At 50.0% G+C, this 25202-nt stretch overlaps 1 protein-coding gene across 1 annotated transcript in view; it reads left to right on the forward strand.

Annotated features, from left to right (window-relative positions):
• LOC140426463 (stonin-1-like) overlaps nt 1–25202 on the forward strand; it is a 195425-nt gene that overhangs the window by 141575 nt on the left and 28648 nt on the right. Inside the window, exons 8-9 of the mRNA XM_072511275.1 lie at nt 4879–5513; nt 11927–12196. Coding sequence (XP_072367376.1) covers nt 4879–5513; nt 11927–12196 — 905 coding nt within the window. The remainder of the gene's footprint in view (nt 1–4878; nt 5514–11926; nt 12197–25202) is intronic.

Consider the following 25202-nt stretch of genomic DNA (forward strand, 5'->3'; position numbering starts at 1 on the left):
CTCCAACTTAATAAACCCCGCCAGGATTCCACACTTGGGGACCTCTCATCATTCCACTGAAGAAGAATCCTTCACCGGGCTACCAGGGACGCAAAGGCCAGAATACCGGCCTCTTTCGCCTCCTGCACTCCCGGCTCCTCTGCCACCCCAAATATTGCGAGCCCCCAGCCCGGCTTGACCCTGGAACCTACCACCCTTGACACCGTCCTCGCTACACCCTTCCAAAACACCTCCAGCGCTGGGCAGGCCCAGAACATGTGGGTGTGATTTGCTGGGCTCCCTGAGCACCTAACACACCTGTCCTCGCACCCAAAGAACCGGCTTATCCTTGCCCCGGTCATGTGAGCCCTATGCAGCACCTTAAATTGTATGAGGCTGAGCCTCGCGCAAGAGGAGGAAGAGTTCACCCTCCCCAGGGGATCCGCCCACATCCCCTCATCAATTTCCTCACTCAACTCCTCCCACTTACCCTTTAGCTCCTTCACCGAGGCCTCCTCCTCCTGCATCACCTGATACATTGCCGAGATCCTTCCCTCTCCAACCCACCCCCCCCGACAGCACCCTGTCCTGGACCCCCCATGGCGGCAGCAGTGGGAACTCCACCACCTGCCGCCGAACAAACGCCCTTACCTGCATATATCTGAAGGTGTTCCCCCGGGGGAGCCCAAATTTCTCCTCCCGCTCATCCAGGCTCGCGAACTTCCCGTCCACAAACAGGTCCCCCATGCTCCCAAATTTTGAGGGTAGCCGCCACCACCAGGCTCGTGGTGTACCTCGTTGGAGGAAGCGGCAGTGGCGCAGTCACCTGCGCCTCCAGGCTGGTGCCCACACAGGACGCCATCTCCAGCCTCTTCAATGCCGCCTTATCCCCCTCCATCACCCACTTACGCACCATTGCCACGTTGGCGGCCCAATAATACCTACAGAGGTTAGGCAGCGCCAACCTACCCCCCCCCCCCAATCCCTGCACCGCTCCAGGAACACCCTTCTCACCCTCGGGGTCTTCTGCACCCATACATACCCCATAAAGCTCCTGTTAACCCACCTGAAGAAGGCCCTAGGGATCAGGATGGGGAGGCATTGAAACAGGAACAAAAACCTCGGGAGCACCGTCATTTTAACTGACTGCACTCTACCCGCCAGGGAGAGTGGCAGCACGTCCCACCTCTTAAACTCCCCCTCCATCTGCTCCATCAGCCTCGTGAAGTTAAGCTTATGCAGGGCCCCCCAGCTCCTAGCCACCTGGACCCCCAGGTACCTGAAACTCCTCTCTGCCCTTTTTACCGGGAGCTCACCAATCCCCCTCTCCTGGTCCCCCGGGTGCACTACGAACAACTCGCTCTTCCCCATATTAAGCTTGTACACGGAGAAATCTCCAAACTCCCTAAGGATCCTCATTACCTCCGGCATTTCCCCCACCGGTCCACCACATATAGCAGCAAATCATCCACATAGAAAGACACCCGATGCTCCTCCCCACCCCGCATCAGCCCCCTCCAGTACCTCGACTCCCTCAACGCCACTCTGACCTCCTTCTGTTCGTGGCCACACTTGCCACCGGGGCCTCATACAGCAGCCTCACCCATCTGACGAACCCCTCCCCGAACCCGAACCTTTACAACACCTCCCACAGGTACCCCCACTCCACCCTATCAAAGGCCTTCTCCGCATCCATCGACGCCACTATCTCCGCCTCCCCTTCTATCGCTGGCATCATTATAACATTCAAGAGCCTCCATACATTGGTATTCAACTGCCTCCCTTTCACAAACCCTGTCTGATCCTCGCGGCACACAGTCCTCTATCCTCATGGCCAAAATCTTTGCCAGCAACTTTACGTCTACATTTAAGAGTGAGATCGGCCTGTATGACCCACACTGTAGGGGATCCTTGTCCTGCTTCAGGATCAGGGAAAGCAGCACTCTAGACATCGTCGGGGGCAGAGCCCCCCCCTCGTTAAAGGTCCTTACCAACAGCGGGCCCAGCAGGTCCACATACTTCTTATAAAATTCAACCGGGAACCCATCCGGCCCCTGTGCCCTCCCCGCCTGCATGTTCCCTATCCCTTTGACCAACTCCTGCAACGCAACCGGCGCCCCCAACCCCGCCACCTGCCCCTCCTCCACCCTCGGAAACCCCAGCCGGTCCAGGAAGCGACCCATCCCTCCCTCTTCCAGTGGGGGCTCAGACCGGTACTGTTCCTCGTAGAAGTCCCTGAAGACCCCATTGATACCCACCGCACTTCGCACCGTGTTCCCTCCTCCATCCCTAACTCCCCCGATGTCCCTAGCTGCCTCTCGCTTCCGAAGCTGGTGCGCCAGCATACGGCTCGCCTTTTCTCCGTATTCATATACCGCCCCCTGCGCCTTCCTCCACTGCGCCTCCGCCGTCCTTGTGGTCAACAAATCGAACTCAGCCTGGAGGCTACGCCGCTCCCTAAGCAATCCCTCCTCCGGGGCCTCCGCATACCTCCTATCCACCCTCACCATCTCCCCCACCAACCTGTCCCTCTCCTCTCCCCCTCTCCTTGTGTGCCCTACTGGAGATCAGCTCTCCTCTGACCACCGCCTTCAGCACCACCCAGACCACCCCTACTTGCACCTCCCCATTGTCATTAGCCTCCAGGTACCTCTCTGTACACTTCCGAACCCGCCCGCTCACCACCTCGTCCACCAGCAACCCCACCTCTAGGCGCCACAGCGGCTGCTGGTCCCTCTCCTCCCCAACTCGAGGTCCACCCAGTGCGGAGCATGATCAGAAATGGCTATCGCCGAGTACTCCGTATCCTCCACCCTCGGAATCAGCGCCCTGCTCATGACAAAAAAGTCAATCCGGGAGTAGGCCTTGTGAACATGGGAGAAAAATGAAAATTCCCTGTCCCCCGGCCTCGCAAACCTCCATGGATCCACCCCTCCCATCTGGTCCATGAACCCCCTCAGCACCTTGGCCACCGCCGGCCTCCTGCCCGTCCTAGACCTAGACATTCCTCTACATTCCAGGTTATCAGCTGGATCAGGTGGCTACTCACCCCCCCCCCCCCCCCCCCCCCCCCCCGACCACCTCTACCAACTCCAGCTCCCCCTTGGCCATTCCAGCAGCAACCCGGTGCCCCCCCCCCCCCCCCCCCAAGCTGCATTGCTCCCCCATTGCACTCTCGTAAGTCTACTGACCCCGGCCACTCCTGCCGCTCTTCCCCTCCCTCCCACCCCCTGTCCACCAGCGGGATCTCGTCCATTCCACTCCCAGCGCGGGAGAGAAAGCCTGCGCTTCCCAGCTCTGGCCCCGCCCCTTGAGCCCTAAAGGCTCGCCCGTCCCCGCCACCCCTGGCGCAGCACCCTTTCCAGGCCCGGTCCCACTACCCCCAACTCAGGCCTCTTTCCCCTCCCCCCCCCCCGCGGGGCCCCATCTCCCCTACCGACCATCAACCCCCCAAGCGGTTTACCTACCCCCCCCCCCCCCTCCCCACGAGCCTGCCCGGCGGACCTAATTAAAACAATGCCCAGTCAACCCCCAAAAAACAAAGAACTCCCCCTCGAAACACAACCTCGAAGTAGTGGTGTTGATCCTTATAGGTGACCCACAGACGCACCGGCTGCAGCATACCGAACTTCGCCCCCTTCCTGTGCAGCACTGACTTCGCCCGGTTGTAGCCGCCCCTCTTCTTCGCCACTTCCGTACTCTAATCCTGGTAGATCCTGACCTCCGCGTTCTCCCACCTGCTGCTCATAGAATCTCATAGAATTTACAGTGCAGAAGGAGGCCATTCGGCCCATCGAGTCTGCACCGGCTCTTGGAAAGAGCACCCCACCCAAGGTCAGCACCTCCACCCTATCCCCATAACCCAGTAACCCCACCCAACACCAAGGGCCCCGCTCCTTCTTGGCCAACCTTAACACACACTCTCGATCAGCAAACCGGTGGAACCGCATCAGCACCGCCCGCGGCGGCCCGCTGGGCTTGGGCCTCTTCGCCAGCACTCGGTGGGCTCCCTCCAGCTCCAAGGGCCCCTGAAAGGCCCCCGCTCCCATCAGCGAGTTCAGCATGGTAGGCCCCCACGTCTGATCCCTCCAGCCCCTCCGGGAGACCCAGGATTTAATGTGCCCCTTTGCCTTGGATTCCATGAGCCTTTACTGTGCATCAAAAAGTTTGATCTCTAAGTACATTTAAGTTAAACTATAGATAATGATTAACTCATAATCGGGTGATCTCCGCATTGCATGCAATGTTTGAATTGCTGTAGCTTTCTAGAAGTGAATGTTGGACCAATCAGCTGCTTCTGGTGCAGAATAGTTAGTTGCTTTGTAGCTGATTTGATATCATCTGTTTCATGCTACTGGCAAAAGACTAATTTCATCCTGTTGTTTCTCTATTTAAAAAAAAAAGGGAGGAAGATGGGATTTGAATCTTTGAAAGGAGACTAATTGGGTAGGGGGGAGGGGAGAGACTGTTTTTTGTTATCTGGTCATAATTTTTATACCAATGTATTCAATAGACCTTTTTCTCTTTTTTGAATCCTATTTTTCAATCGAATGAAAACCCATATTTATCTCTGCTGTTGCTCCTTGTTTATTTGACCAATTGTATTAGCTCTGTGTAAAGCCTTTATTCACCTAGTTATGAATGTTATTCTTACTTTATTTCTACTATTGACAGCTCTCACAATAAGAAACTCTAGTGCTTCGGGAAGGCAATGATCAGTAGATTGACTTGCCTTATGTAAAATTCTCAGATAATGTTCTATTATTTTGCATATGTTTGTGAGAACAGTATTTCTTTTGCTGTTAGGATTGTATTCACCCTGCTGTGCTTGCTGGTACAACATTTTTTGATCCTATTCTGCCCTCTGATGTTCTCGTTGATTCTCTTTGTCTTTTCTAGGTCATATGTATAAGGTCAATGTACCAGTCATGGTAACCCAAAGTGCTGCTGGCCAAAAATATTTCCAGCAGCCTGTTCGTCATTTCATTCACCAAGTAAATACAGTTACGGGGCAGACCGCTCTTATCCAGCAAAACTCAGTTTCGGGCCAGGCGCATGCTATTCAGCAGTCTTCCCAAGACCAAGCATCCACACTTCAACAATCCAATTCAGGTCATGTTTCCACACATCAGTTGCTGACAAACCAATCTTTTGATGTAACTAATCTGCAGCAGCCTGGTATGTCAAGGCATGTATACATTCAACAACAGGGTACAGTGAAACAGGTAGTTTTACAACACACTGGGATGGGGGTGCAGCCAGGGCCACCTATTGTTATTCAGAGACAGCCCGTAGCAAATACAGGAACGCTAACACAGCAACATTTAGTATCCACACAGCCAACTCAACTAGAGCAGTCTGCAGAAGAACAAGCAACCACAGGACAGACTCCACATCTGTTAATTCAAGATTCAGACAGGGTTCCTCAAGGACATACGCTCGTTGTACAAAATCAAGCATCTGAGCAAAATGAAGGAGCAAATATCCCACATTGCGTTTCTGAGCAGTGTGTGGTTCAACGGTTTGCACCTCAGGTAAGAGTGCCTAGAAAAATGAATCTTAAAAGACTCATTAATATATAGACTTTAATATTTTACATCAAGTTGTCAGAAGCTGCAGTTTATGGAAATTGAGAAGTAGAGGCACAAAAGGCTGTTCTGTTGCAGATTATACTGTTTCTATCTGCTTAAAAATACAAACTCGGCAAAAAAAGTAACTAATTATTTCACATTAATCCTGGACACTAGGAGTTGGGAGCTTATCCTGGGGTTCAAATACATCACCTAGATTTCAAAGAAGCTTGGCTTTTGACAGAAAGGAATGAGTGTGCAAGGCAAATGGAGGCAGTGATGAGACAAGTATGGGCAAAAAGGTGTATCTAGAGAAGCTGTAAATAGCAACAAGGGAATCAACTAGCAGCTGTTGTCTGAAAATTGGGAGCAGTGGTTATGATCTAAAGATGTTGAACTGACTGTTGAGTGCACAAGGTTGTTGCTCAAGCTCGCAAACATTTATCTATGTTGTCTCCCGCTTCCACTTCTCCAACTCTAACCCAAGCTCAGCTCAAGGATGCTGAAACCCTCATGTATTGCCGTTGTTACCTCTAGATTTAACTATTAGAAGCATAGTATTCCCACAGTGCAGAGGGAGGCCATTCAGCCCATCAAGTCTGCACCATCCCTCTGAAAGAGCACCCCCCACACTATCCCCATAACCCCACCTAACCCTGAGGCAATTTAGCATGGTCAATCCACCAAACCTCCATATCTTTGGACTATGAGAGGAAACCGGAGCACCGGAGGAAACCCAAGCAGACTCAGGGAGAACGTGCCTGCAGTGCATTCTTGACTGGCATCCCATTAAGTTCTTCAATACCTGCCTGTATCCTAACTCGCACCTAGTCTGATTCACCCAAAACCCCTTTGCTGACTGATCAACATTGACTCCTGGTTGATCAACTGAAATTTAAGATCCTTCTTAAAAACATAACACTTTAATCAAGCTTATGGTAATCTACCCTGATATCTCCTTAAGTGGCTCAGTGCCAAGTTTTGTTTGATAATGCACTTTTAAAAATATAAATTTCAAGTACCCAATTTATTTTTTTCCAATTAAGGGGCAATTTAGCATGGCCAATCCACCTACCCTGCACATCTTTGGGTTGTGGGGGTGAAACGGGGACAATGTGCAAACTCTGCACGGACAGTGACTCAGGACCGGGATCGAACCTGGGACCTCGGCGCCATGAGGCAGCAGTGCTAACCACTGCCCCACCGTGCTGCCCTTTGTTTGATAATGCACTTGTCGAGCTTCATTAGTGTTGAGGCTGTGGGAATGGGTCTTAGAATGAAAATAGCAAGCAATTAGAAGCTCAGGGTCGCACTTGGGGGCTGAATGGATATGTTCAGTAAAACAATCACCCAATCTGAGTTTTGTCTCCCAAATGTAGAGGGGACAGCAGCGTGAGAAGTGATTACAGTACACTAAAGTGAAAGAATAAACTTGCCGTTTCATCTGAAAGGAATGTTTGTAGCCCTGGCAGTGGGAAGGGGGAGGTGGAAGGGTAAAAGTTGCATCTCCTATGTTTGCATAGGAATGTAACATGGGAAGGGGAGCAGGTTTTAGGGGAGATTGAAGAGTGGATCCTGGGACAGAATCTCACAGGTCCCCGCCGGTGAGTTTGTAGGTGTGCGGCCTGTAAGAATTCGGCAGGTGATCTTCCCACTGCCTCCTTTCCTGATCTCACCTCAACTGAGGCCACTGTGACCAATTATTAGGTACTGAAGGATGGCTTCCCATCTGGCCGGAATTTTGAGGCTGGAGCGAGGAGGACAGGGATAGAGAGGGGCCTGGCCGGTTATCTTACTTTGACCCTCCAGTTGGTGTGCGCCCGTTGGGTGCAGCCTCCCAACCCCTCCTGACTTTCCAACATGAACCCCACCCACTTGTTCCCTCCAGGATCTCCCAATATGATTCCGCCGCATGTCTCCCATGCTTACCTTTGTCCTGAGGTCCCAGCACAGACATGCGATTAGACACCACTTCCAGTGATGTTGCTGGGATGCGAGACCTATCAATCAATCAGATTCGCTGATGGCTCTCTGAGGGGGTCTTCCTCCCAAGTGCAGTGCAGGAGTCCTGGCTCCAGCGAATTAATGTTCTATGGAGCATTAAATGACTGCAGGGCAGCCAATGTGGTGGACGTGCATTCCCCACTAACCTTTTTGGTGGCAGGAGGGAATTCCCATTGGAAGGCTGAAAGGGGAGAAGAGCTGATTATGTGTGTGGCATTAGCATCAAGCTGGAGGTAAATTGCAGAGCTTATTCTGTTGAAAATGGAGGCTGATGGAGTGGAAGGTGAGGACAAGAGGGATCCTTTTGTGTTTCTGGAATAGAGAGGGTCTGAGAGCAAAAGTGTGGAAAATTAATTACAGTCAAGGGCCCTGACAACCATGGTGAAGGAGAAATATATTTGAGGAAAAAGGAAATAACATCAGAAGCACTAGTATGGAAGATGTCACCATCGGAAGAGATTGAGAAGCTAGGAGAATGGAATAATGTCTTTGCAGGATGTGGGATGAGAGGGAGTGTAATGAAGGTAACTGTGGGTGAGCTTATATGAAATGAAAATCACTTATTGTCACAAGTAGGCTTCAATAAAGTTACTGTGAAAAGCCCCTAGTTGTCACATTCCGGCACCTGTCCGGGGAGGCTGGTACGGGAATTGAACCGTGCTGCGGGCCTGCTTGGTCTGCTTTAAAAGCCAGCGATTTAGCCCAGTGTGCTAAATGGTGACTGGAATGTTAGACGTTTAGCTGCTGTTGTATAAAGAGTCAAAGGTTCTGCTGCTTTTCCACAAACAATTTACTTCAACAGACTTTGCACAAAACTCTAACATCACATCACCTGACACAAAGGCCACCTGAAGCCGCTTTACATATCAATGTCAATTATTGGATACAACATAAATGAGACAACTAATTGGAATGTCTCTTAACCTATTACTTAACATGGAACAATGGATGTTCTAACTATCCAATGAAAAGGCAGACATTGACAGGGCCTGTACAGATTCCTATAGCTGCACTCCTTATTTGGAGGAAGTGAGAATAGTCAAAAGAAAGGTTGTTCAATGCAAGAACAAATTCAGCCAGCCAGAGAAGATTGGTGGTGGTTGGAGATTGTCGATTGTCGTAAAAAAAAGCCAGCTGGTTTAATAATATCCTTTAGGGAAGGAAATCTGCCAGCCTCACCTGTTCTGGCCTACCTGTGACTCCAGACCCACAGCAATGTGGTTGACTCTTGAATGCATTCTGAAATGGCCTACATACATGAATCTCATGGGTTGGCCTGGGTAGACTGTTCTTGGAGGTGTAAAAGGCAAGTCTGATTATTTGCAATAATCCTCAGCCAGAAGTGCAGATTGGTTGGTCTCCAGCGGTCCCCAGCATCACAGATGCCAGTCTTCAGCCAATTCAATTCACCCCAAGTGATGTCAAGAAATGGCAGGTGGGAACGGATACTGCAAAGCCTATGAGCCTTTTTAAAAATTCTGACAATAGTCCTGAAGACTTGTGCTCCAGAACTTGGCGTACTCCTAGCCAAGCTGTTCCAATACAGGTCCAACATTGTGGAAAATTGCCGAGGTATGTCCTGTACACACACAGCAGGATTAATCCAGACTGGCAAATTACCACCCTATCGATCTAGTCTCAATTATCTGTGAAGGAAGGGATAAATAAACGGCACTTAGCAATAACCTGCTCATGATGATCAGTTAGGTTCTGCTGGGGTCACTCAGCTCCTGACCTCATTACAGACTTGGTTCAAACATGGACAAAAGAGCTGAATGCCAGAGGTGAGGTGAGAGTGACTGCCCTTGACATCAGGGCAGCATTTGATTCAGTATGGCATCAAGGAGCCCTAGTCAGTGGGATTTGGGGTGAAATTTTCCACTCCAAATCCCAAAGGAAGATGGTTGTGGTTGTTGGAGGTCTGTCATCTCAGTCCTGAGACATCACTGCACGTGTTCATGCGGATAGTGATCAAGGACCAACCATCTTCAGCTGCTTGATCAATGACCTTCCAACATAAGGTCAGATATGGGAATGTTCGCTGATAATTGTGCAATGTTTAGCACCATTCGCTGCTCAAATCATTGAAGCAGTCCATGTGCAAATGCAGCGAGACCTGGGCAATATCCAGGCTTGGACTGACAAGTGGGAAGTAATGTTTGCAAGGCAATGGCCACCTCCAATAAGAGACAATCAAACCATCACCCCTTGACATTCAATGGTATTACCATCACTGAATCCCCCATTATCAACATCCTGAGGGTTACCATTGACCAGAAACTGAACTGGACTATCCATATACATGCTGTGCCTATTAAAAACCGGCCAGAGACTAAAAATCCTGGGGTGAGCAACTCACCTCCTGACTCCCCAAAGCCTGTCCACCTATAAGGCACAAGTCAGAAATATGATGGAATACCCGCTACTTGCCTGAATGAATGCAGCACCAACAACACTCCAACAAAGAAGCCTGCTTGATTGGCGTCTCTTCCAGAAACATTCACTCTCCACCACTGATACACAGTAGTAGCAATGTGCACCATCTAAAAGATGCACTGCAGGAACTCACCACGGCTCCTCGGGCAGCACCTTCCAAATCCACAATCACTACCAGCTAGAAGGGCAAGGGCCACAGGTACTTGGGAACACCACCACATGGATGTTCCCTTCCAAGTCACCCATCATCCTGACTTGGAAATATATCGCCGTTCCTTCACTGTTGGTGGATTGATATCCTGGAACTCCCTCCCTAATAGCACAGTGGGTGTACCTACACTTACGGACTGCAGCTGTTCAAGAAGGCAGCTTGCCTCAACCTTCTTGAGCAATTGGGGATGAGCAGGCGAGCCAGCGAAGCCCACATCCTGTATAAATTAATAAAATAAAAAGAAGATGCCGGCTGTGGGGCTTTCTGTTTGGAGTCTGTTGGGAGGTGTGGGAAGGGGAGAGAGAAGATTTCCGGAGGATGTGAGTTCAGTGACTGTTTGACTTGGTGATCAATGATGAAGTTGCGGTCCCAGGAGAGGAGGTGTTACAGAGTTGATGTTCAGCCTCCTCAAGATGAAGGTCTGTTTACCAAATAGCGAGTTTTAGGGAGTAAAGTACATAGAACATAGAACAGTACAGCACAGAACAGGCCCTTCGGCCCTCGATGTTGTGCCGAGCATTGTCTGAAACCAAGATCAAGCTATCCCACTCCCTGTCATTCTGGTGTGCTCCATGTGCCTATTCAATAACTGCTTGAAAGCTCCTAAAGTGTCCGACTCCACTATCACAGCAGGCAGTCCATTTCACACCCTAACCACTCTCTGAGTAAAGAACCTACCTTGGACATCCCTCCTATATCTCCCACCCTGAATCTTATAGTTATGCCCCCTTGTAACAGCTAATACCACCCGAGGAAATAGTCTCTGAACGTCCACTCTATCCCCCTCATTATCTTATAAACTTCTATCAAGTCGCCTCTCATCCTCCTCCGCTCCAAAGAGAAAAGCCTGAGCTTCCTCAACCTTTTCTCATAAGACGTATCCTGCAAACCAGGCAACATCCTGGTAAATCTCCTTTGCACCCTTTCCAATGCTTCCACATCCTTCCTATAATGAGGTGACCAGAACTGCACACAATACTCCAAATGTGGTCTCACCAGGGTCATGTATAGTTGCAACATAACCCCACGGCTCTTAAACTCAAGCCCCCTGTTAATAAACGCTAACACACTATAAGCCTTCTTCACGGCTCTATCCACTTGAGTGGCAACCTTCAGAGATCTGTGGACAAGTAAGGTAGTCTTCAAGGATTTCTGCACATTCCTAAGTTGCTATTTTGCTGATTTTTCTGTAGAGTTTTCTCCGAGGGCTTTGTGCTTCCTCTCAAATTCCCATAAAATGTAGCTTCAGAAATGATCAAAGAACCACAGAGACAATTTCTCTTCTCTTTCTTCCCCCCGCCCCCCCCCCCCCCCCCCCCCACCCCCAACCCCCTAAAAATGCTATTTTAACTTAATTTAGTAATTTCTATAGTCATATGTTTTCAAATTCACACACAGAATAAATTCAGGCTACCTTAAACGAGGTTGGAGATCTTTAGCATGATTCTCTGGCCTCGCTGAAGTGTGTTTCTCGGCAGCAGGAGGTGGCTCGCCATTGACCGGCGGTGAGATCTTCTGGTCCTGCCACTGTCAATGGGATTTCCCATTGAATCCACCCCATACCGCCAGGAAACCTGTGGCAGGGGTGCGCTGTCGGTGGACCGGAAGATCCTGCCAGCTTTAACAGCCGGAAGATCTCACCCGTTGAGTTTACCATAGCATTTAATGACTTTACAGGCTGGTTATTATTTGTTTTGGTGAATTAAATGTTGATTTTATTATTTAGGTAAATGAGACATTGTTGATGGTTGCTGGAACTTCAGAGGAACAACAAATGAAGGTTGAGGCATCATCCATCCCACAGCTGGATGGGACTAATGACACTTCTTCTGATGAAGAAATTGGTAACATGCGGGAAGTGGAAGAAAATGATATACTTGGAATTATTGATGCTGAAGACCTTAAAGCCCTTGAAGGTTATGATGAAGATAGTTCTAGTGCTGACACTTCCAGTGACTGCTTTGATGAAGAACCTAAAGAAGAAATTATAGAAGAAGTAAATATATAAAATATTCTGATTCTCTTTTTGACTCCTATTAAAACGGAAAATTACATATAATTCTCATTCGGTGCTGATACAAGTAAAGATCTGGGTCTCCAGATTTATGTACATGTTACAAATTCAGTCCTGCCAAATAGATACCTTCTATGGTACAGTACTTGTTGCCATACGTGGTCTTGAGTGCCTTGCATTTGTTGGAGTTGACTCACTGTCCTGTATCTCCTTGTATTGGCCATAACATAAAGGACCTGATCACTGATCAAACCTATTTGCCAATAAGTAAACATAGAGAAGTTATAATTTGATTTGTTTTAATATAAAGGTTTCAACTTACCTTCTTGTAATGATGCAATGAACCCATCACACTCATGAGATTGGGTTAAATCAAATTACTTCTAACCACCTTGCAGTATTTGTGAATCCTTCACCTCAGCAAAAGCGCTCTGCTTTCCCTTTAACAAATCTGACTGCCCTTGCAACCTTTCTATTTTCGAGGCCTCTTATTCTCACTCTTTTATTTCCCTCCTCCCCACACCACATTAACAGACTGAGACGGATCAGTTAAATACTGTTTTCTCATGGCCTGTGCCAGGGTTTAAAACAGGGTTGTTATGCGGATTGTTTGTCTAATTGGGATGTGCTAGCTGTTGATGGCCCTGCCATTCCTCCTTTCATGCAGTACCACTGAAATAGCTACCCACATGGATTGGGATGATTCTGAGAAGGTGTTCAATATATGGCTAGTGAGGCTTTCCTGTGATATTGGTACCATTGAATCAATTACTCCAAATTCCTTTGGGAATTCTATATGCACTAATCAACTGACGATGTGCTATATATCACTTCTGTGCATAGATGCAGTTTCCGGTTGGTGAACATAATGCAACCAAACTTACTTGTATCTCTGAAGATCATTCTATGCATATCCCTCAGAAGTGAATTACTATTGGTGGTAGTGATGATGCTGGAGGAAAGAAATTCCAGAAAGGTTCACATGAATCTAGATGTCACCAGGTTAAAAAATCAAAATTTAAAAAAAAGAGAAATGATTTAGGAATGACAATTATATTTCCCTTAACATTATTGTGTTCTTTCATTACTATATTTAATATATTAATTTTAGCATAGGAATATTGGACATCCATTAAATGGATGTTATTAACATACGTTTTCTTCACAAAGAAACAACACGGTGGTTAGCACTGCTGCGTCACAGTGCCAGGAACCCAGATTAATTCCGGCCTTGGCTGACTCTGTGGAGTTTACACTTTCTCCCCGTGTTTGGGTGGGTTTTCCCCGGGTGCTCTGGCTTCCTTCCGCAGTCCAAAGATGTGCAGGTTGAATGGATTGGGCATGCTAAAATTGCTGCTTAGTATCCGAAGGTGTGCATGTTCGGTTGGATTACGAGGCTAGGGCAGGGGAATGAGCTTGGGTAGGGTGCTCTTTCAGAGGGTCGGTGCAGACTTGGTTGGCTGAATGGCGCCTGCATTGTAGGAATTCTATGACAAATTTTTCTATGACAATAATGTCCATTTATCAGGATGCCGGGAAATGACCTGCAGGACCTCACTGCACTCGAGCATTAAAATCTGTTTGAGGTGGGCACGTGTCCATCAGTTTTTCCAGCTCACAGTCAATTCCACATGATGTAGATTGAAGATTTGGCAAAAGAGATCAACCTACTTTTTATACTGTAAAATCCAGGCCAAAATCTCGATGTGACATTAGCCTTCCTTACTAATTTCTCGGGTACCTTGGTTGTCTGTTGTTTCTTTTGAAAATTACACTTTTCAAGCTAGGGCAGCACGGTAGCACAGTGGTTAGCACAGTTGCTTCACAGCTCCAGGGTCCCAGGTTCGATTCCCGGCTTGGGTCACTGTCTGTGTGGAGTCTGCACGTTCTCCCCGTGTGTGTGTGTGGGTTTCCTCCGGGTACTCCGGTTTCCTCCACAGGCCAAAGATGTGCAGGTTAGGTGGATTGGCCATTCTAAATAGAACAGAAGCCTTGGATATTGCAGAAACCATTTTCTTGCAAACTACATCTAGTTCTTGTGGTCACCATTCTTTCATTATTGGTGCAAATAAGTTTCAGAATGAAAATGGCTTTTGCGTACAAAACAAAAGCCAGTACAGTACGCCTTTTTGTTGATCAGTGTTTTAGTGGAAGTCCTTGCTTGCCCAGGTTTTCTATTGTCACAGACAGAATTTGTGTTGCCTTTCACCACCAGTGATCAATATGTTTGTGTAAGAGGGATGTGTTTTCTTATGCTCGAGTGGTTATCTCAATTAAATAATTCCAGCAGCCAGTTTTTTGTGAATTCTAAAATAAAGTAAGTTATTTATTATCAGATACTTAAATCCGGATGTTTAAAACACAACCTCTCACTCACTCATCTTAGCCACACTATCACACACGCACAAAGAGTAGATACAAATTAAGGTAAAACAATACGGTTAGAACTTATAATTATCTCAGTCTCTTTTGTGACAGGACTGTAGTTTCTTAAATGAGTTGACGCTTTAGTTGAAGTGAAGGTCATGTGGAGCAGAGGATTGTCTGTAATCTGCAAGATTTCTTGTCGAATTTCCAGGAAGTTAGTTCTCAGGAAAAATCAAAGTTGGAATAGGCTTGGGGAGTCTTTCTTCCACCTTCAATATATTGCTGTTTATTACCATGACTGCCTAGATGATTTGCAGCTAGCTTGATGCCTTTCTGATGGAACAGCTTCTTGTTGAATTTTAAAAGCAAATGGAAAGCATGGCTGTCTCATCACATGACCTTTTCCAAGTAATATGGGTGGTTAAGTCGATTTTACATCCTGTGTTAAGGATTTCACACTAAGGGGTTGAGACAATCAGTGTCTCGTATTTGAAAGACCTATTCAATTGATAATACCTTTCTGAATCGGTTTCTGGAAAGGGGATGGAGTCACCATCAGTTTGGGAGGTTCCTTTTGTTCCCTCTTGACAGGAGTTGGTTCAATCCACCAGAGAAATCAGGTGATCCTCAGGTGGCCATCTTTTTAACTTTTTTGTGATTAGTTTTGAAATATGAAAATTAGTTTGACGTTCAGAATTTGCTGGAACATGATACTATGTAAATTTTGGAATTGACTCTATTGATTGCAAGTATTCAAAAAGTACCAAAATGCTATATGACTGTGGAAGGTTACTGCTGATGTGCCAGTCCTGCCATTTGCTGATGACCATGTATGAACTTGTACAACAGGGATTACTGAGTAAAGGGAAACTTTCATTTTTCCAAACTAGAGAATCAGAGGTCAATTGTAACACCCCTATCACTGCCTGAGCAATTGACACAGACCGGTAATTGAACCTCTGAACCTTTTGGCCTCTCGAAGATCATTGCATCACAAGAATTAGGAGCAGGAGTAAGCCATTCAGCCCATTGAGCCTGGTCTGATTATGGCCTTAATGCTACTTGTCTTTCCCCCATAACCCTTGACTCCCTTTATTAAAAATCTGTTTAACTCGACTCCCGGTGGCGACATGTAGATGGAGGTCGCACCTTAGTTGGCGCCAGCTAGAGATTTCATTTTTTCTGGCCCTTTTCACACAAATGTGGGGGGAAATTTTGTATGATTAGTTTCCAGGGAAGTTTTGGCAGCTAGAGGTTGTCGAAAAATATGGGTTGAAAAGGTGCGAGCGACAGTACGCCTGAGAGCTCAATTTCGGTGTGACTTCTGTGGGAGGAAAGATGGCAGGAGCAAGCTCATCGGGTGATGGCTGCGGCCATTACAGTGGATGCGCTGGCTTAGGTGATGGCAGTAGAGTTTGAGCGGCAATTCGCCAAGCATTTCGATAGGCATCGGAAGGTGATGATGGCCTTGCTCAGGGAGTTGGTGGATGATGCGCGCTAGCCTTGATAAAGGAGGCTTTGGGAAAGATGACGGAGGTGTGGGAGCACGAAAGAGATGTTGGGGGTGCAGGAGGCATTGCCGTGGCATAGCAACCAGTTCACCTTGATGGGAGAGGAACTGCGGAAGGTGCAGGGCCTAGAGCCAAAAATAGTGGACCTGGAGAACTGGTCATGGCGGCGGAATCTGGATTGTGGGATATCCTTTGAGGGGCTGGCGGGCCTTAGGCTGATGGAGTACTTTGCAGAGATGTTTGCTAAGTTGTTGGGGGAAGAGGAGGCCTTCCTCTATGAGCTGGATAGGGCTTATCGGTCGCTGCGACCAAAGCCGAATTAACCACCGAGGGCTGTGAACGTCTGCTTTCATAGCTACCAGTTGAACGAGAAAGATTTTGAGATGGGCGAAGCCGAATCGAGAGGTGAGGTGGGAAGGCACTGGTATTCACATATACCAGGATTTCACGGCGGAGCTGGCAAGATCGTGGGTGACTTTTGGCAGGGAAAGGCAGCATTGTATAACAGCAATGTGTGGTTTGGGGCAGTTAACCGGCAAAGCTAAGAGTTGCACACAACTCCGGGGAGGGAGGTTTTGGCTGCATTTATGAAGGAGATGGGGGAAACGGATCCGCACTGGGTAGGTAGTATTTCTCCTTTTCGTCGGTGCATAATGTGTACTCGAGGATAGACTTCTTTATTATGGGGAAGTCATTGTTGTTGGGGGTGAGGAAGGCAGAATACATGGCGGTTGTTATTTCGGATCATGCTGTGCATTGGGTGGACTTGGTCCTGGCAGAGGCCAGCATTGAGGTTGGATGTGGGACTGCTTGCAGACCCAAAGTTTTGTGTAAAATTGGGATAGGTGCTTGATGACTATGTGGGGTTCAATAGGAATGAAGTTATCTCGCTGTCAGTGGTCTGGGAGGCATTGAAGGTGGTGGTAAGGGGCCAGGTCATCTTGTTTAAGGCTCAGGTGGGCAGCGAGACAAGTGTGGAGCGTCTGAGGCTGGTAGAAGAGATTTTGGAGATGGATGGGAAGTATGCGGAGGGTCTCTCTCTGGAACTTCTGGCAAGGAGAAAGGAATTGCAGCCACAGTTTGATCTTCGTCCACGGAAAAAATGGTTCAGCACTTGAGGTGGGCGAAGGGGGTGGTATGAGTATGGGGAGAAGACCAGTCACTTGCTGGTGGGCCAGCTCTGCCGGCAGGCAGCTGCCCGAGAGATCGTTCGGGTCCAGGATGGGGCGGGAAAGCTGGTGGTGGCGCCCAAGCAGGTGAACAAGGCATTCAAGGAGTTCTATGAAAAGTTGTATAGGTTGGAGCCCCCGGAGGACGGGGTTTTTCTTGGTGGGGTTGAAATGTCCTAGAGTAGAAGGAGGGCAGGGTTGGAAGTGCCAGTGGGGTTAGCGGAGGTTCGGACGGCAATGGGGAAGATGTAAATGGGCAAGGCTCCGGGGCCGTTGGCTTTCCAGTGGAGTTTTTGGATAGACTGTTGCCGCTGTCGATGGAGATGTTTGAAGATGTGGTGGATAACTGGGCGCTCTCAGAGAAGATGGGACAGGCATCCATTTCGTTGTTATTAAAAAAGGATAAGGACCCGGTAGAGCGTGGGTCATATAGTCCAATATCTCTGTTAAATGTGGATGCTAGGATTCTTGCCAAGGTGTTGGCGCCTTCCACAGGTGATTGGGGAAGATCAGATGGGGTTTGTAAAGGGTAGGCTGTTCTCTAACGTTTGTTAAATGTGTGTGGTGGTATGTATTAGGGTTATTAAGGTACCCTGTGATGCCGAGAGGCTATTGGTGGATAGACGCTGGGTCCCGATTGGATCAGCCACCTACTGGCTCCACCCAGTAAGGCGGAGTATAAGAGCCCGAGTTCTCCCAGCAGCTGCATTCTGTAACTGCTGCTGGGGAACAAGTCTGCGTAATAATGTCATCGTTCGACTCCTTCTCGTCTCGTGAGTGATTGATTGTGCTACAATTTATTACGCAAACTTTAAAGGACATGGAGCTTCGAATCATTCCGGAGTGTCTGTGAATCAGCCCCCACGCGGCAAACTCAGCGGCCACCTTTAAACATTGGTTAGCGTGTCTTCATGGATACCTCCGAACGGCCCCCGGCATACCTACAGAAGAACAGAAAATGCAGGTCCTGCATGCCAGGGTGAGCCCGGAAATCTACACTCTCATAGAGGATGCGGACGATTTCCAGGTGGCGCTCACCATGCTGATAGGATTCTACGTTCGGCCCGTCAACCAGGTCTACACACGCCACCAGCTCGCGACGAGACGGCAAATCCCCGGGGAATCGCTAGATGAATTCTACAGTGCGCTGTTAATACTGGGGAGAAACTGCAACTGCCCATCTGTTTCGGCTAATGAACACACACAGCTACTGGTCCGAGATGCGTTCGTGGCAGGTATGCTTTCGTCCCAAATTCACCAGCGATTGCTGGAAAAAGACGCACTAGGCCTCAAAGAGGCACGGGCCCTCGCTGCCTCGTTCGATATGGCAGCGCAGAACGCCCATGCCTATGCCCCCCACCGCGCGGCAGCCCCTTGGGCACTGTGGACCCCCGCTGCGACCGAATCCCCGGGACCCCCCGCAGGCCTGCACTGCTAGAGCAGCAGATCACCTGGGTGGGCCCCGCTGCTACTTTTGTGGGCAAGGGAAACACCCCCGATTGCACTGCCCGGCCCGCTCGGCCCTCTGTAAATGGTGCGGTAAAAAGGGGCACTTTTGAGCAGTGTCCCAGGCCCGGGGGGTAGCCGCAATCTCCGGGGGAGAACCCCAAACTCAACCCCCCCAGCGATCCATGTGCGGCCAGCGGGCGCCGCCATCTTGGGTCCCGGACTCCATGCGGGAGGGATGGGCGCCGCCATTTTGGGCTCCTCGGGCAACGTGCGATCCACGGGCGGCGCCATCTTGTCCATCCCCGACCGTGTGAGACCCGCGGACGCCGCCATCTTGGCTGACGCCTAAGGACCCCGGGATGGACGGCCCAACGGGGCCTGAAGAAAACGCCCTGATGCAACAACTACGACTGGCTTCTGTGACCCTGGACCAGTCGCGGCCCCGAATGCTCCAAACAGCAACAACGACGGTATTTATAAACGGGTACGAGACGCCCTGCCTGATCGACTCTGGGTGCACGGAGAGTTTTATTCATCCCGATACGGTAAGACGCTGTTCCCTTACGATCCACCCAAGTAATCAAAGAAAAATTCTGGCGGCAGGGTCCCATTTTGTAGAGATAAAAGGGTTCTGCATCGCGAACCTCACGGTGCAGGGGAGGGAGTTCAAGAACTACCGGCTTTACGTCCTTCCCCACCTCTGCGCTCCCACACTCCTGGGATTGGATTTTCAGTGTAACCTCCAGAGTTTAACATTTAAATTCGGCGGCCCTATACCCCCACTCACTATCTGCAGCCTCGCGACCCTCCAGGTCGATCTGCCTTCCCTGTTCACGAACCTCACCCCGGATTGCAAACCAGTTGCTACTAGGAGCAGACGGTACAGCGCCCAGGACCGATCTTTTATCCGGTCAGAAGTCCAGCGGCTGTTGAGGGAAGGCATAATCCAGGCCAGCAATAGTCCCTGGAGAGCTCAGGTGGTAGTTGTAAAGACCGGGGAGAAGCAGAGGATGGTCGTAGACTATAGTCAAACCATCAATAGGTACACGCAGCTGGATGCGTACCCTCTCCCCCGCATATCCGACATGGTCAATCGGATTGCACACTACAAGGTCTTTTTCACGGTGGACCTTAAGTCCGCCTATCACCAGCTCCCCATCTGCCCGAGCGACCGCAAATACACTGCTTTCGAAGCAGATGGGCGGCTCTTATCATTTTTTAAGGGTTCCATTTGGTGTCACTAACGGGGTCTCGGTCTTCCAACGGGAGATGGACCGAATGGTTGACCGGTATGGTTTGTGGGCCACGTTCCTGTACCTCGACAACATCACCATCTGCGGCCACGACCAGCAGAACCACGACGCCAAATTCCTCCAGACCGCGAACGCCCTGAATCTCTCATACAACAGGGAGAAATGCGTGTTTAGCACCGACCGTCTAGCCATCCTCGGCTACGTAGTACGAAATGGAGTGATAGGCCCAGACCCCGAACGCATGCGAACCCTCATGGAGTTCCCCCTCCCCCACTGCTCCAAGGCCCTGAAACGCTGCCTGGGATTTGTCTCTTATTACGCCCAGTGGGTCCCCAACTACGCGGACAAGGCCCGTCTGCTAATCCAGTCCACGGTTTTTCCCCTGTCGACAGGCCCGCCAGGCTTTCAGCCGCATCAAAGTGGATATCGCAAAGGCCACGATGCACGCAATTGACAAGTCCCTCCCCTTCCAAGTTGAGAGCGACACGTCCAACGTAGCTCTGGCGGCCACCCTCAACCAAGCGGGCAGACCCGTGGCCTTTTTTTCATGCACCCTCCATGCTTCAGAAATCCGCCACTCCTTAGTGGAAAAGGAGGCCCAGGCCATAGTGGAAGCTGTGCGGCTTTGGAGGCATTACCTGGCCGGTAGGAGATTCACTCTCCTCACTGACCAACATTATCCTCATGTTTGATAATCACAGTGGGGCAAGATCAAAGACGACAAGATCTTGCGGTGGAGAATCGAACTCTCCACCTATAACTATGAGATCTTGTATCGTCCCGGAAAGCTGAACGAGCCTTCCGATGCCCTATCCCGTGTCACATGTGCCAACGCACAAGTGGACCGTCTCCGAACCCTCCACTAGGACCACTGCCACCCGGGGGTCACTCTGTTCTATCACTTCGTAAAGACCCGCAACCTGCCCTACTCCATCGAGGACGTCAGGACCGCCACCAAGAACTGCCAAATCTGTGCAGAGTGCAAGCCGCATTTCTACCGGATAGATAAAGCGCACCTGATAAAGGCTTCCCGCCCCTTTGAGCGCCTCAGTCTGGACTTCAAAGGCCCCCCTCCCCTCCACCGATCGCAACACGTACTTCCTGAACGTGATTGACGAATACTCCCGGTTCCCTTTCGCCATCCCCTGTCCCGACATGACTGCAGCCATGGTCATTAGAGCCCTCGGCACCATCTTTACACTGTTCGGTTTCCCCGCCTACATACATAGCGATAGGGGGTCCTCCTTCATGAGCGACGAACTGCGTCAATTCCTGCTCAGCAAGGCCATCGCCTCGAGCAGGACGACCAGTTACAACCCCGGGGGGAACGGTCAGGTAGAGAGGGAGAACGGTACGGTCTGGAAGACCGTCCTGCTGGCCCTACGGTCCAGAAGTCTCCCAGTTTCCCGCTGGCAGGAAGTCCTCCCGGACACCCTCCACTCCATCCGGTTGCTGCTGTGTACAACAACGAATCAAACACCTCACGAACGCCTCCTTGTCTTCCCTAGGAAGTCCTCCTCCGGAACGTCACTTCCGACCTGGCTGGCAGCTCCGGGATCCATCCTGCTCCGAAAGCATGTGCGGACGCACAAATCGGACCTGTTGATCGAGAGGGTTCATCTCCTCCACGCGAACCCTTGATACGCCTACGTGGCGTACCCCGACGGCCGACAGGACACGGTCTCCCTGCGGGACCTGGCTCCCGCTGGAGGACCCCCCCCCAACTCCAGTCACCCCCTCTGGAGCTCAACACACCCACCCAACACCAATCACCCCCTCCCTCCCACCGGCGCACCCCACAGCCGCCCCCTTCCCAGGTGGATTGGTCCTACCCCCTGGCCCCGAATAGGGGTATTGGAGCGGGAAGAGGCATCGCAACACTCCCAGAGACGACGGGGCCCGAACCAGCGCCTGCATCACCACCGGGGCTAAGACGATCGGCGAGAACGACCAGGGCACCCATTCATAGAATTTTCATAGAATTTACAGTGCAGAAGGAGGCCATTCGGCCCATCGAGTCTGCACCGGCTCTTGGAAAGAGCACCCTACCCAAGGTCCACACCTCCACCCTATCCCCATAACCCAGCAACCCCACCCAACACTAAGGGCAATTTTGGACACTATGGGCAATTTAGCATGGCCAATCCACCTAACCCGCACATCTTTGGACTGTGGGAGGAAACTGGAGCACCCGGAGGAAACCCACGCACACACGGGGAGGATGTGCAGACTCTGCACAGACAGTGACCCAAGCCGGAATCGAACCTGGGACCCTGGAGCTGTGAAGCAACTGTGCTATCCACAATGCTACCGTGCTCATCGAATCAGTATAGTAAAGCAAGAAATGCCTCTGTAAATAATTTTTTTGGGTTGCCCAGTAAAAGCGGCATTGTAAGTAGTACTAGTAGTTGATATCGGAGCATAGCCGCCGTGTTAGCGGCATCCTAGGTACCGACTCTGTAAACCCCTACCACCATACGGCCCACTACCCCGCCGGGTTCTTTTTAACAGGGGGTGAATGTGGTGGTATGTATTAGGGGTATTAAGGTACCCTGTGATGCCGAGAGGCTATTGGTGGATAGACGCTGGGTCCCGATTGGATCAGCCGCCTACTGGCTTCATCCAGTAAGGCGGAGTATAAGAGCCCGGGTTCTCCCAGCAGCCGCATTCTGTAACTGTGCTGTGGGGAACAAGTCTGCGTAATAAAGCCATCGTTCGACTCCTTCTCATCTCGTCTCGTGAGTGATTGATTGTGCTACAATGTGGTGCCAGCAGAAGGGAGGGAGCCGGATGGAGGTGGTGATTGCATTGGACGCCGAGAAGGCTTTTGACTGTGTATGGTGGAGTTATTTGTTTGCGTTGTTGGAGAGGTTTGGAATTGGACCTAAAGTTTATGGTGTGGGTCAAATTGTTATATAGGGAACCAAAGGCGAGTGTGCGCACGAATGAGGTGAATTCGGGATACTCCATCGGGGAAATGAGACAGGGCTGTCTCATGCCCCCTCAGACCATAAGACGGTGCTCCTTCTCCCGGCATACAAGCAGAAACTCAAGCAGGAGAATCCAGCTAAGAAAGTTGTGCAGTGCTGGTCCGAGGAGACAGAAGAGCTCTTATGTGACTGCTTAGAGACGGTGGACTGGTCCATATTTAAGAACTCAGTGACCAACTTAAATGAGTATGCCACCACCGTCACAGACTTCATCAGCAAATGTGTGGACGACTGCGTGCCAAAGAAAGCAGTACGTGAGTTCCCCAACCGGAAACCATGGCTCAATCGCGAGATTGACTCCCTACTGAAGGACAGATCTGAGGCGTTCAAGACAGACGACCCTGACCTATACAACAAATCCATGTACGACCTCCGCAAAGCCATCCGAGATGCCAAGAGAGACTATCAAACCAAGCTAGAGCCACAGAGTCGGTTGTGGCAAGGACTAAACAACATAACGGGCTACAAAGTGAAGCCGAACAGTATCTCTGGCAGCAGCGCACCCCTCCCCGATGAACTCCATGCATTCTATGCTCGGTTCGAGCAGGTAACCAACAATCCGCTGTCGAGTGCCCCAGCAGCCCATAATTCACCCATACCCACCATCACAGCTTCCGAAGTCAGATCAGCCCTCGGAAGGCGACGGGCCCGGATGGGATCCCTGGTCGTGCACTCAGAGCCTGCGCGGACCAGCTGGCAGAGGTATTCGCGGACATCTTTAACCTGTCCCTACTCCACTCCAAGGTACCCACCTGCTTTAAGAAGACCACCATCATACTGGTACCAAAGAAGAACCAGGCAACGTGCCTCAATGACTACCGTCCAGTGGCCCTGACTTCAGTTGTAATGAAGTGCTTCGAGAGGTTGGTCATGAAGCACATCACTTCCATACTCCCAGAACACCTTGATCCATTGCAATTCGCAAACCACCACAACCAGTCCACAGCAGATGCCATTTCCCTGGCCCTACACTCATCCCTAGAGCATCTCTAAAACAAGGACTCCTACATCAGACTCCCATTTATTGACTACAGCTCCGCCTTCAACACCATAATCCCAGCCAAGCTCATATCAAAGCTCCAAAACCTAGGACTTGGCTCCCCACTCTGCAACTGGATCCTCGATTTTCTGACCAACAGACCACAATCAGTAAGAATGAACAACAACACCTCCTCCACAATAGTCTTCAACACCGGGTCCCCGCAAGGCTGCATACTTAGCCCCCTACTCTACTCTCTGTACACACACGACTGCGTGGCAAAACCTGGTTCCAACTCCATCTACAAGTTTGCTGACGATACAACCATAGTGGGCCGGATCTCGAATAACAACGAGTCCGAATACAGGCGGGAGATGGAGAACCTAGTGGAGTGGTGTAGCGACAAAAATCTCTTCCTCAATGCCAGCAAAACTAAAGAGCTGGTCATTGACTTCAAGAAGCAAAGTACTGTACACACCCCTGTCAGCATCAACGGGGCCGAGGTGGAGATGGTTAGCAATTTCAAATTCCTAGGGGTGCACACCTCCAAATATCTGTCCTGATCCACCCACGTTGATGCTACCACCAAGAAAGCACAACAGCGCCTATACTTCAGGAAACTAAGGAAATTTGTCATGTCCACATTAACCCTTATCAACTTTTACAGATGCACCATAGAAAGCATCCTATCGGGCTGCATCACAGCCTGGTATGGCAACTGCTCGGCCCAGGACGGCAAGAAACTTCAGAGAGTCGTGAACACCGCCCAGTCCATCACACGAACCTGCCTCCCATCCACTGACTCCATCTACACCTCCCGCTGCCTGGGGAAAGCGGGCAGCATAATCAAAGATCCCTCCCACCTGGCTTACTTACTCTTCCAACTTCTTCCATCGGGCAGGAGATACAGAAGTCTGAGAACACGCACGAACAGACTCAAAAACAGCTTCTTCCCCACTGTCGCCAGACTCCTCAATGACCCTCTTCTGGACTGACCTCATTAACACTACACCCTGTATGCTTCATCCGATGCCAGTGCTTATGTAGTTACATTGTATATGTTGTGTTGCCCTATTATGTATTTTCTTTTATTCCCTTTTCTTCCCATGTACTTAATGATCTGTTGAGCTGCTCGCAGAAAAATACTTTTCACTGTACCTCAGTACATGTGACAATAAACAAATCCAATTTGTGCTGGTGATAGAGCCCTTGGTCATTGCACTGAGGTGCTTGGATAAGTGGAGGGGGATAATGGGGAAAGTGGTGTGGA

The sequence above is a fragment of the Scyliorhinus torazame genome, chromosome 1 (assembly GCF_047496885.1).
Source record: "Scyliorhinus torazame isolate Kashiwa2021f chromosome 1, sScyTor2.1, whole genome shotgun sequence".
NCBI classification, from domain to species: Eukaryota; Metazoa; Chordata; class Chondrichthyes; order Carcharhiniformes; family Scyliorhinidae; genus Scyliorhinus; species Scyliorhinus torazame.